The sequence below is a fragment of the Styela clava genome, chromosome 5 (genome assembly GCF_964204865.1).
Source record: "Styela clava chromosome 5, kaStyClav1.hap1.2, whole genome shotgun sequence".
In the NCBI taxonomy this organism is placed as follows: Eukaryota; Metazoa; Chordata; class Ascidiacea; order Stolidobranchia; family Styelidae; genus Styela; species Styela clava.
This window is the reverse complement of record NC_135254.1, coordinates 17,498,196-17,511,761: the sequence shown is the minus strand read 5'-3', so window position 1 is coordinate 17,511,761 and position 13,566 is coordinate 17,498,196. Positions and strand designations below refer to the sequence as shown.

The window sequence follows — 13,566 nt, the reverse complement described above, 5'->3', positions numbered from 1 at the left end:
ACTTTAATTAAAGCAGTTCATAACACAGAAAAATCAAGTAGAAAATTCCACATGAACATGACCAGGTATCCCCGAAACTGAATATTTCACTATTCAGAATACATTCTGAGAAAATATTTTTGAATATAGAATATCGAATACATTCTAAATTGGGGGCAAGTAAATGTAGAAAATACATAAATCACTATACCTCCAGATTTATCATAGCTTAAACGACATATATATAAAAGGTCATTGTTTTCTCTGTGTAGTTTATTACAAGTTGCGACAGCTCAAAATCCCTAATTTTTTAATAGAAATGTACTAATTATTCCAAAAATTCATCGAAAGTAATAAATTTTGAATGAATTTGAATATTCGATTCGATTTGGACACCCCGAACATGACCCAATTTAGAATAATTTCTACAATCCGTATGCAGAAATATAATTCTAGAATGTATCCACAATAATTGATCACTTTTTTTCAGCCAGATTAGTGCCCGACTATATAAACACATTACCAGCATTTTTAGGGTGATCAACATTCATTAATGAATGAAACTGAATGTCTTTATTTTTAAGGTAACAGGTAAAACTCATATTAGTAAGAGTAGATGACCAAAAATAAATCATTCTACTCACAGGCAGGACACAATAACAGCAGCAAAACAACATGGTAACAATAAAACAGGAAATGAGGCAAACAGTTGGTGATTTGTGTAGGAACTCTGTAAAACTTACCAATAGCTTGCACAAGAATTGTTGAACTTTGCGGAAATAAGGTCGAAGCCTTGCTTTTGTCAATACTGCAGATTTTTTGTAAAGAGTGTAAGACATGCTGAAAAAAATTTTTGATGCTGTTATAATTGAGATATTCAAAGTTTGTTTAAAATCAGATTTGACAATAAATGAGACTCTAACACAGCGTTTCCCAACCTTTTTTGGTCGCAGACTGTTTTCTCACCGGCGAAAACCTTTGCGAACTCAATGTGCGTTTATTGCAACCGCACTCTGTGTGAAGAAACAATGAAACCAAACACAACGGAATTTTATTGAATCAAAATCGGAAATTCGCCGCAATTACGCGTTCATGAAAAGAACAGACTTTTTTAGTGTATAATGAATGGCCTTTTCTGTCGCCCAATATTTAATCCATGACAACAACGAGAATTTAAAATGGGTCTCTATTTTAATTTGATTGTGTTCATGGTAACTTGCGGTTGCGCCGACTTACGACAAGATGAAAGCATTACTTCTTTAAAATGCCACAGCAATCTACGAACATATCAATTTGAGAATTTATTGCGCGATTATATTTAGTTTTGATATATACATATTTTTTTGCGATCTTGCGAATTTGTTATCGCCTGCTAACTGCTATTTCCAGACAGTACAACTTGATTTAGTACTTATTAAAAATATATTCAAAATATATTAGTAAATCAAAAATACACATTCATCGCCTTGCTTTATTATTAATTTAATTTGGATCTGCGTCGCATTTTAATTTTCGGTTATGTTGACGAAATAAATGCAATACTACTCAGAAAATATCATGACAATCAGTGGACACAAAAATGCGTGGTAAAGTGCCCGATTATATTTTGTTTTGATTCGTATTTTTGTGAATTTGACAAATCTGAGATGTCCTTACAGCATTTACTGCGCTCCAGTACTTTACGTACTAATGTGGAGGCCATAAAGCAAAGAATCCTAAGAAAAAATGCCCTGGTACCGATGACATTAAACATCTCATTGCTGGTGCGTATACTACGGCAGCACCTGAAATTTTGCGATTTGCAATGTCTAAAAAAGCGTTTTCAATCGGTCGCGGATCATCATAAAAAAACGTATGGTGTTATGGTGTTCTCTGTTTTATTTTTAGTATAAGTATTGTCGCTTTTCATTTAGAAAATTTGGGTTGCCACCATTGACGCCTTTAAAAATTAATTCCTCGTTGTTCGAACTCGCGAGAAACACCACTTAGGTATCAATATAGACGCGTGTACCGACTCGTGTTTTCGCCGGAAATCCGCAAGTGTGTTGTGAAATCCAATCGTTTGATTAAGCGACGCACAAGTGACCTGTCGTGTCACCTATTACCAAATTTTCGAATAGCAAATTGCTATTCTATTAGTTGAATATTGGAATATATGCCCAGCCCTACTCAGTAACCAGTAATTATTGACTCGATTAATGTTACGTGAATAAACTTTCTTTGTTTTATGTAAATTCCAACGTAAATCGTAACTTGGTTGATAGTTAAGTTTCGCAAAAACGTTTGCGGCCCGCAGTGAATTTCTGGCTCGTTGCGGACTCATTCAAACGCTCCGCGGACTCATTTGAGACCGCGGACTCGGGTTGGGAAACACTGCTCTAACACATAGTGTTTCATGAATTATGAGCCTCATCAAATGCAGTTAAAATACTGTACGTTTATTTTGAAAAATCAATTTGAAAAAGTTATGCGTATTTATTGATGTTGATAATAAAAGTTATCGATTCTTATTGGCATTGTTGTTCCATCAAAATTATGATTCTGTCTTTCCAAAAGGAAGTAGCTTTACATAATGAGTGGTTGCTGGTGCAGAGCCTTGTTCACTGCAAAATGTATAAAATCTGTCTTGAAAATTTTTTTTTTTAAATCAAAATTTCAAATTACATTTTTAATAAAATATTTAGGCATGTCTAAATATGAGTAAATGAAGCTATAATGAAAAACCTAACACGAAATGCACTTTTGAATTATATGCATCATTGAAAATTGTGATAAACTTGTAAAAGCCCCAAAAATTACCTCAAAAAATTGGTCTTGGACTTCCTCATTGTTCTTCTGACTTTCATTGCTTTGTTCTGTATCATTTGCGTCCTTTGATTTAATTCCTTCAAGGATATTACTGCTTTGTTTTATTGGTTGTTCATTACTATTCACACTGCTCATATCCTCATGACAACTCGCTGCTTTTGGTCCCCTCATGTGATCAGCTGAAACATATAAAAACCCAAAATTAGTATTAATAAACTATTGGGAATAACTAGGTGGGATTACATGAATGTACCCGTGCGCATGTTGGGTATACTACGATTTACATCAGAAGGTAAGCAAATTAATTGATCATTCAGGGAAGTCATTCATCGCTCTTGTCTCCCTATAAGTTTATTTCTGGATAAAACCTGGTATGGAAACTGTAAACAGGACTCAGACAAGTTTGAAAAATGATGGCTAGTTCTAATAGGCCCATGATCGTAATGATCATATATAATAAGATAAGTACTTGAAATTTCAAAATGAAGTATTTTTCAGCAAAGCAGCAAACTAAAATATTAGCGTCTACGTCTCAGTTACCTTCTTCATTCCATGAACAACATATGACATCATCAGCTTCGTCGTCTATCAAACCAATGTCATCAATAGACTCTCCTGGAACAAATGTTGTTTTCAGATCGCTCAATTCATTCTGTTCAAATGATAGAAAAGAAGTGATTTAAATAACCATTTGTACAAATTATTCAGTACTTATTTTTGATGATCCAAAAAAACACGCATAATCAGTAAAAAACTCATACATCACAACGGTCACACCATGTCAGATTGCAAAATTGCATATAAATAGATAATTCACAGAACATTGAAAATATTCCAGATATAAACAAATAGGCTACCCAGTCAACCAGGAAATGAGATTATTTAATTCATTGTTTGTTTTGAATAACACAACAGAAATCCTTTCAAATTCAAGCTTTATTAATATGCACTAGAAGAAAGAAATATTTAAAGAGCTCAATTTGAAAGCAAAAAGCCTCATTTTATGAATTTAGAAAACAAAAATCACTAATTTTCTTGCTAGTCATTTATATTGTTTCCAACGGAAATCATAATTTTGCAATACAAACCCAAAATTACTGTAGAGTGGAATTACAGTTCATGACTATTCATATGTAAATGATGTGGTATCAATGAGCATTTCATATCATGTTAAGGCAATAGTAGCAATACCGCTTTCAAAGAATAATCGGCGATTTATATTTTTTTTTAAAATGACGTAATTAAAAAATCATATTTTTATTTAAAAATATTATAATTATAAATATTATAAAAATGATTCATATTATTTGAATACAGTTGCGATCAGTTTGAAAATCTTACCATTTCTCTCAGATCAATATTCAAAACGCGGCCTTTTGTATTTTTATCGTCTGATGGCCTACGAAGAGAAAATTTATTATATTTTTACTACTTTGTACTTCTTATAATTTAGTTTTATTAACAGTGGTATCACAACCTAAAATTCTATTTCCCATATAGGTTCACTTGAAACGATATTTAAATAAACCTTTTACATATTCAAAAAATTTATAAAAAAAAAAATTTCCATGATTTACCATTTGGAAAACATTCCAAAATATGAAGGAAATATCATATATATTACAGTTTCCAAATGGATTACGTTTAATTTACATGAACCATTTCAAATACTGTACATCCATGCATCAGATTTCTTAAATGAAAATATTTTGTTTTTTTTCATAAAATCGATAATAAACTATTCCATACGTTTTCAAATATTTCCTTTGTTATGGACATATATCTGACTAAAAAATATAAAAGGTTTGAAGGCAAACTGGCAAAACAGAAAATAATTACAAAAATATTTTTTCAAATATTATTTTCTCAAACTGGCTTATTCAAGTTTTGCCCTTTCGAGGTACAAGCTTTGACTGAAAATTTATAAGCTTTATTATTACTTAGGTAAAGATGGGCTGATGATGCATATCGTCAACAAAATTGTCCATGACCTACCTTGGTCGCAGGAAAAAAAGAATTTGTAAACAAAAAACAAATGATATGTACCTTCCTACTTCCTCATTATCTTGCTGAGTATCAAACAACATGGGGGAAGCATCAATAACGTCATTCCACAGGCTATCGTCATTTTCATCAATTACTAAAGGTTCTATCGATTCAAGCTCCAGTTTATCTCTGCGTCGTTCATTTGCAACTTTGATTTTCGAGGGCAAATTCGAGGAATCAATTCTTCGTAATATCACCGATACATCCGTGATACTTTTCGGGAGAGCGTTCGGCAAAGAACAAGAGAATGTTTCGTTTCTTTTCGATTCGAGAGGCCAAGAACGATTGAAATACTCATCATCTGTAAGGTAATAATTGAAAAAATAAAATAAAAAGATGCCAAAATGGATTTGAATAATATAGCATTTTCCATACATCTATTACTCCAAATATAAATGGGCTGACAGTTAACCGATTGGACCAGTGGTTCTCAAACTGCGGCCCGCGTAACAATTTAATATGACCTGCCGAACTCAAGAGAAAAAGTTTAGAACTTTATGTTTTTTTTCTTTTTGTGTTCTATCGCCAATTGTTACATTATAATCACAGTATAGACATGGGTATATTCATAACAATTCAATTATGCCGGTATTTTAATTATACATGCCGGTACCGGTATCAGCCCCTTGCAGGCGTATCCCTCTCCTGGCCCGCAAATTTCCTTCAGTTTATAATTTTGCCCCCAGTCAATCAACTTTGGGAACCACTGGTTTAGACCAACTATGTTTGTAATGCAGATTAGCTCAGCACATATTAATAAAACCAACTACCTCACTAAGAGTGAAGTATCATGAATTAGGTGGGCAATGCAAAGTTGGAAAGATTTCAAATCTTCATATGCGGACCTGTCTATAAATGCTGTCTTGTCTATAGCCTTGTTCAAGGTGAGTGTGAGAATTCTTCCATGAAATGGGCCATATAACTAACTTTAGATATCAGCTGGGCCACAAAAAAATCAATCGGGAAAGGCAAAAAGGAATGTGGCTATCTCTTACTCTTACCTAACCGGGCATAACGTAGAAAAGATTTAAGGCAGTGACAATAGCAAAAAAACATTATGTATTTTTATACCTGTGTGCGCCTTGCGAACATAAACAGGGCACACTAAGTGGCCTGGCCGGTCGGGTTGTGCTTCCAGGCAGCCTGTTGTACACTCCGTTTTATTTTGAAAAAATTTTGTATCACCAACCTGAAACACTCTCACCATTTACTTTCATTTCATCGGCAGAAGACGGTTTTCTTTCATTCAGTTTTACTTTGTTATTTTTTGTTCGTTTACCGGTTGGTTTCTTTTTCAGAATTTGTTTTTTCAAAGGAGATGATTTTGTTCCTTTATCTTTTGATGGTCGTCTTGTATTACCTGAATTCTGGGACAACTTCTTCGGAGTTTTTTCTATAATTAAATCAATTGTTTAGTTAAGTTTTTTATTTTTGAATAAAAATGTTCTTATCATATGACAGAACTGCATACTTTTTTAAAAAAACATTGAGAAATAAATCAGAAACACTATCAATACACAAAAGTAACTTATTGGATTACCATCATTAAACAAATCTATCTGATTAAGATAGAGGCATGCTTAGTGATGGAAAATTCATAAAATGTCTTACTATGATCTACTTCTATTAAAAATTTTATTTTTTTTACACAAAACAGAATCATAAATTAGACTATTTGATTAAAAGTACTCAGAATTTAAAAAACTTTGTGAATTTGAAGATTTCGATAATATTCAGGCCTTTGACCATGACCTACTTACTAACAGTCTATTCCCGCAAATAAGCCGAGTTTAAAACTATTAAAAAAAGTTGCCAAACCAAGGGGTCTGTCGGCTTATGCGCACATCATTCTGATTGCACTAAAACTTCAGCTTATAGGGTACGCGCATAACTCCGATCGCACTCAAACAAAATGACATAATGCTATCTAATTCCAACAGCTCCAACTCAAACTAAGCTAAGTTCTCACATTAACAGCCTACAATTTGAAGGGTTGGCTTATATGCATATTTTTAAAAAATTCACCGTTTTGGGGGTTGGCTTATACATATCCTCACCTACTACTTTAGTGCCTGATGTTTTCTGCTGTTTTTGTGAATCAGTAGGATTATCCATCCAGTTGATATAAGTTGTATCAGCTTCAGCAATAGCTTCTTCAATATGTTGTAAGACAGGGTTGACATTATCTAAGGCTTCATTAGGTACCATTGGTTTATCTGACGTACTGCTGTCAGGTAACTGGTCAGTGATGTTTTTCGATTTGTTATATTGTGTTGTAATATATTCCAAATCAACTCTTTTTCCTTTGTTCCTTCTTGACGATTTTCGGACATTTTGTTGGGCAGAATCAATTTCACCTTCAGTAATTTTCTCAGAATTTGGTATTATATCAGTGGAAAATTTAGTAGTAGCTTGGATGGTTTTAGAAGAACTCAATTCATTAGCAACAAGATGGCGATCCATGTCAATTGTAGAGCTAGTATAAAAAATAAAGCATTTGAAATAAGTCATTTCTGAATATTAAAGTACATTTGAAACTGGTTATTTAGCAATTTGTCATTTCTAGCATCGGACTAAAAATGATCATAAAATAAACTTCATTTTACTTCCAAAATGTTGATATCAACTATTCTGAATTACTAAATCCCGATTTGAATCAATTTACGGTGATTTCTGAATAAATCTATGACAAGCGTGACCCAATTTAAGAATGTATTCAGAATTATATGATTTTGGCCATCCCTGATTACAGTTGGCATTGGCAACATATTTAATAGTGATTAGTTTTAGTTTAATTATATCTGTTTCGTAAGCTCAAAAACTAAAATCCACTACCATGATGAAAAAAATTAATACAGAGCCATTACGCATGAATACAGATTTTAATTAACACACTTCATAAACAAACATCTAATTACTATAATTGAAATTGAACTTTCAATAAGATATATTTAAATTGAAATACCTTATCAATTTTTGTATCTTTTTGTCTCCATTGGGCTTAGCTAGAATACCACCACTGTTACCAGACATAAGATCGCTTGTTGTTGTTAATTTCTTCCTGGCTGAAAAACCGCTATCTTCATCAGAAACACCAGAACTTCCACTTTTGAAAATACGCAATTTGGTTCCACCCCATCCATTAGTCAAACATTGCAAAGTCCCTTTCTTCACTTCTGTGCCTTCAGGGGGTACGGATTCATCTTCCGATACAAAAGAGTCCGACGTTACCGCAACTGCGCTCGAAGCAGTCGAACCGTCTGGTAAAATCTCAACGACGGTATCGACTACTTTTTCCATGTCTACATCTCTCGCATCGTCAGTTTCACGATCATCTTCGCTTGAAACTGGTTCAGGGGGTGGTTGTGGAATTTCATTTAAATCACAATGTTGAGGTGTATCTGCTAATCCTAATTCAGCTGTTGAAGTAGATGGAGGTATGACTGTATCATCTGTATCATAACCAGGAGATAGATTTTTTCTGTTTGACTCTTTAGATGCTTGGCCAGCAATGTTTGTTGTTTTGCTCCTTAAACATAAAATACAGTTCATGTGATTATTTTTCAATTACGATAAAAAAATGACTATTAAAAGGTATATAAAAAAAATTTAAGATGATACAAAAAATTATTTTATGCCGTGATGTGATCAAGAACGCAATGTTGTTGAAACAATGTATAAACTTATATGGCATGATTACATATTCAATATTAAATAATAATAATAGAGCATTGATTTGGTTCAATTTTAACCGAATTCTAAACCTCTGGTTAAACAGGAGAAAAAAATAAATCAATGCCGCTGCTCAAGCCCATTTCAGTAGAATAAAAAAAGAGTGAAATTATATAAATTGATTACTACTCACGGAGAAATAAGTACCCTATTTATTTTGCCCCACAATTACAACATTCAAAAGATTGCTATTGCTAATCAGGCAATAATTTAGCTAACTAAAAATACCTGGTCTTTCTTTCAGAAACTTCAACTACTTTTGCTGGTGAGGTTTTCTGAATATTAGCCAAATCACCAAATTTTTCCAGCACCATTCTATAAAATGTAGTAAATTTTCGAGTCAACATTGAAAATAACAGCAGAAAGAGTTCATAGCATATGTCATTTTCGAATATTCGATACCCCATGACAGAATTTAATTATTTGAAAATAGCCAAAATAAAATAAAAATAATGACCAATATCTTGGAACAGCTATCTTAAATATCATTTTAATTTTATTAGAGTACGAATTGATCAAAATTTAACGAACAATACATATAATATTATGGAGACAGAGACAATGACATAACGATAAACGGGACATATTTCCAGCTAATGATAAAAGTTAGAAAATATTAAGTCGGTGAATTTACATTCAATAAAAAAAGTCAATTTTTAAAGTGAAACTTTCTTAGATCCGGGGTTCACAGCCGTTTCCAATAAATTGCTCCCTAGGCCATTTTAGATCTCTTTATTTGTACCTCACAATGCAAAAAAAATTTGTTTTCATAATTTGTTCAATCTAGAAGAATCCTCAGCTGGTGTCATAAATGTTTATCAAAATAATACTAAATAGCTAAACAATATTAATAAAACTACATTAAAAATAAAGAAAAAAAAATTTCCCAAAACCAACAAAATTCCACCTAAGAAGGAAACGTTGTCTTACATGTTATTAAAATAAAAAGTCTGTGATCCCAAATATTTAAAAACATAATACCTGCATGTTTTTGCAACTGCATTTGGCCTTTTAATATTCAGAAACTTTTTATTTTTATCCTGAGAAGTTGAGATCATGTGTTCGCTGAAATCTAGAAGTCCAAGTTCGACTCCAACTGGTTCTGAAATTATTTTTAAAACAAAAGATGTGATTCCGATAATGACTAATTTACCAAACAAACTAAATTAAAACAAATTTGTTCATAATCCAGTAGCGTATCAAACAATGATAAAACTCCAGTTAGAACTTCTGTTTATGAGTACAAACTGTATGCATGCACAAACATCCGTGTAACATATTATACTCATAGTTTTTTTACTATTTAATACTTCCATGGACAAAACATGTATGGTGCAATTTATAAATAATACTGTTCACTAAAGTATTGAAATATTCAATCATGTATACGCTTATTATAAATTGTTATTATACTGAATGTCTAGTATCCTTGAATTCTGACTTGGATTTTAATAGAAAACAACTCACTGGTAGTTCTTGGAATCACAGAGATTTTTTGTGAAGCAGTCTGCACTGTTGGACTGTCACCCAATAATGGTAAGTCTGAACCTTGTGCTGTTGTATTGACCATGTTAACATTGGGTACAGAAGTAGCAATAGGAGCTTTATCATTCTGTTTATGAATAAAAACTATATTAAATCATAACAAGAAAAATGTATTTTCACAAACATTAATATTATATTGTTTGTGTGGTTCAACTGATTTAACTTAATTGTAAAATTCATTATGCTCTGTGGACAGGGATGGCCAATTCGAATAAAGTATTCGAATATCTCGTCATTCGAATATCGGAAGTTCATAAGAATATCGGATATTTGTGTGACGTCACACATTTTCGACGCCGCTTTCAAGACGTTTCCGTTGAATGAAAACATTCTCGATAGAAACTTGCGCGTGATTGTTTTCATCACTCATCAGCGTAACGTGTTATTTAGGCCGTAAACGTCTTTACGATTGTGTTATTTTCTCTAAAACGAAACACGATAACGATAACATTTATTTTATTTTTATACGCGCACGGAATTGTGAATCTGGTAAATACGTTCATTGGCGGAGAGTTTCCAAAGACAACGCAACTTTTTGATTGAAAAGCGGCAATTTAAAATACTGAAAATAAAATCGTAAACAATATAAGTTTTAGTGAAGCCCGCGAAAATTTAAAAAACACTTTTCTAGGCAGTGAAAATCGCAAAATTTCGTGTGCCTCTGGCACACATTATGTTTGGTCGGCGTTTAGAAACATATCGTCGCTAATTGAGGGCGTGATTTGCCTGATTTTTTTTATTTTTTATTTTCGTTTTTTTTTATTCGTTATTTTTTTTTCGTGTTAACACGATACAAGGTTTGAAACGCGACTTTTTCCCGGGTTGTGAGGATGTATATAATATAATTAATCTAAAGTATATTCAATCAATTTTATTGTGATGAAATAAATATTACTCTGAGATAGTGAGATATTACTGCATATTTATGGATTTTTCGAACGGTTTTATCTAAAAATAATCAGAGTGGCAGCATTTCAATCGAGCGGAGTCACTGAAAAAAAATACATCTGAATATTTGCCCAATTCGCAAAATACGGATCAAAACAATATTTAATAGGACAGTTTACCTCACGTTTTCATTTTTATAACCGCGGATTGCAATGGTATATAAGAGTGGTGAGGATTTTATTTTGTCGACGCAACCGCAGGTTAAATTGAAGACAATTAAATTAATAAAGCAAGACATTTTAAATATGCCGTGTCGGTCACGAATTCATCACTTTGCACAACAGAAAAATATATATTCGTTGTTATATTATTTGTTGTGAAAGTCGACTCTTTTAACAGGTGGCATAATCGCGGCGATGAATATGTATTTTTAATTCACTGCTAAACTTTATATGTATATTCATTGTATGAAATGAATTATACTCTACACTTAACAGGATTTTATATAATTATTTGAGATTTTTCTAACGGCGATAACGAGTTGGCAAGATTGCAAAAATACGTATTAAAATTAAATACATCAGGCAGTTTATCTCGTAATTTTAGGTCACAGATCGCCGTGGACCGAATAGTAACGTATTTTTTTTTTACGTAAGAAGAAGCAACCGCGAGTTACGTTGGACACATTAAATTATTATATAAAGATATTTTAGAATCTCGTAGTTGTCATGGATTGAATATTTTACGTAACAGAATGATCATTGTACGATGAAAAGACGGCTCTTTTAACGAGCGCGAAATCGCGGTGGGTGTTACAGGCGGCAATGAGAATTTCCGATTTCGAAAATCCTGGCTGCGCGCTAGCAGTGGTGGTCATCTATTCTCGACTAATTTATTTCTAATTTCAAATACAACAATATGTTACACATAATAACAATATGGTTCACATAAATTATTATACAAATATACTGGTAGGTAGTAGAATACCTCAGGCTTAAATATTAGAATTTTTAAAGGCATAATGGATTTTCGATTGTTGTTGCCTGTATTGCCAATAAATTTTATCACTCTCAGAAAATATACACAATTATCTGAATACAAGTAGTATTTTTGTTAATAGACTTGACTATTATCGTAATATCATGGTACCAATGATAGAAAGCGTCAGACAACTCCTTGGCTATCTTTTCACATGGTCATTTGTACAAAGTGAATAATTTTAATAAACTGACTGTGTCACAAGTTGCTATTATTTTTTATTGATAGCTATAAACTATCAATTTCTTTGTGTGCATATACTGTTGGTTTGTGGCTTCATTCTGATATTTCTATTGAAGCTTATTTCCTAATTTACTGGGTTTTAATCAACTAAAACAAAAATGTGTTATTTTCGATTTTAGAATGTATTCGGAATTCCAGATTCGAAAACATTATTTTAGAATGTATTCGGAATAGTTTAGTATTCGGAAATAGCCATCCCTGTCTGTGGACTGTGGTTGTTGGCTTGGAAGAGTGCATCAAATTTATTCTTGTACATTTTAAACCACAAAAAAAATGATAAATATGATATCTTGGGTTACAAACTTACAACCCCATAACCCCACCTCACCCAGGATGTGATGAATTAGGTAGGCAATCCTAAGGTAGAAAAATATCGCCCTTCCAAAATTAGTCGCTCCTTGCATAGTGTTAGACATCTGAGACTGCTGGTACATCCCCATCTTATAATACTCAATGGAAAATAAATTATGAATAGTTCTCAAAATAAGCTTACCTGTTTATCATCTCCTTTAGTATCGGTTATTTCATTCCCAGCTGTAATACAAACTGAACCGTGGGCTATTGTACTTAGAGCAACAATGGCATCTTCTTGTGTGACAACTTGCACAAGAGATGATTTGCTTGAATTCTGAGTATCTGAAGTCGGGGTTTGGGGAACATTGTTCTGACGTACAGGATTTACAGCGTTATCCATATCCTCTATTTCATAATTTTCAGAAGAAATTTCAGTAATAATTCCTTTCATAGCCTCTGTTAGAACATCCGGTTTAAGTATTTCATCCATAAGATCATTTTCATTATTTTCAATAACATTCTGATGTTGATGAACATTGTGATCATTATTATTTGATGCTTCCATGGGGGTGCCAAATGGTGAAACACCTTGCGACAATCCAGGAACATTAAAAATACTTTCTTCTTGCGGACTGGGATCATTTTTGTTTGCTTTTCCTTTCTTGCGTTCCCTGCCTTCAATAGTGATTGCTTTTTCAACAAGAGAAATCTTTTTCTTTCTTACTTTCACCGAACGATTTTTCGTCTTCCCAATTCGCCCATCTTCACTTGAAGTTGAACTTTCTGCAGGCCACAAAGAAGCTGAAGAAATGCAATAAAAAGTAGAAGGCAAAATGAAATACGATAAAAAATGTAAATGGCCAAAGATTAATTCTGAGAATGGTAAAAGCCTTGTCTTATTGTTATCACTATTTCAAGGCATGTATAATCAATTATTTATTCAAACCTAAATTTCAGAAATTTTTAGATAGTTCTTCCATTTAAAGAAGTTCT

General features: G+C 32.6%; 1 protein-coding gene across 3 annotated transcripts in view; it reads right to left on the bottom strand.

The window, feature by feature from the left end:
* The window catches only part of LOC144422720 (uncharacterized), a 33,339-nt gene that overhangs the window by 12,541 nt on the left and 7,232 nt on the right, over positions 1–13,566 (bottom strand). For 2 of the 3 annotated variants that reach the window (XM_078112462.1, XM_078112461.1), the window contains exons 9-20: positions 12,773–13,374; positions 10,033–10,177; positions 9,547–9,667; positions 8,794–8,880; positions 7,799–8,362; positions 6,891–7,309; positions 6,023–6,226; positions 4,834–5,134; positions 4,129–4,186; positions 3,328–3,439; positions 2,779–2,966; positions 723–819 (exon numbers count right to left, since the gene is read on the bottom strand). In XM_078112462.1, the coding sequence (XP_077968588.1) occupies positions 723–819; positions 2,779–2,966; positions 3,328–3,439; positions 4,129–4,186; positions 4,834–5,134; positions 6,023–6,226; positions 6,891–7,309; positions 7,799–8,362; positions 8,794–8,880; positions 9,547–9,667; positions 10,033–10,177; positions 12,773–13,374 (2,898 nt within the window). The remainder of the gene's footprint in view (positions 1–722; positions 820–2,778; positions 2,967–3,327; positions 3,440–4,128; positions 4,187–4,833; positions 5,135–6,022; positions 6,227–6,890; positions 7,310–7,798; positions 8,363–8,793; positions 8,881–9,546; positions 9,668–10,032; positions 10,178–12,772; positions 13,375–13,566) is intronic. The other variant, XM_078112463.1, reaches the window with a different exon arrangement.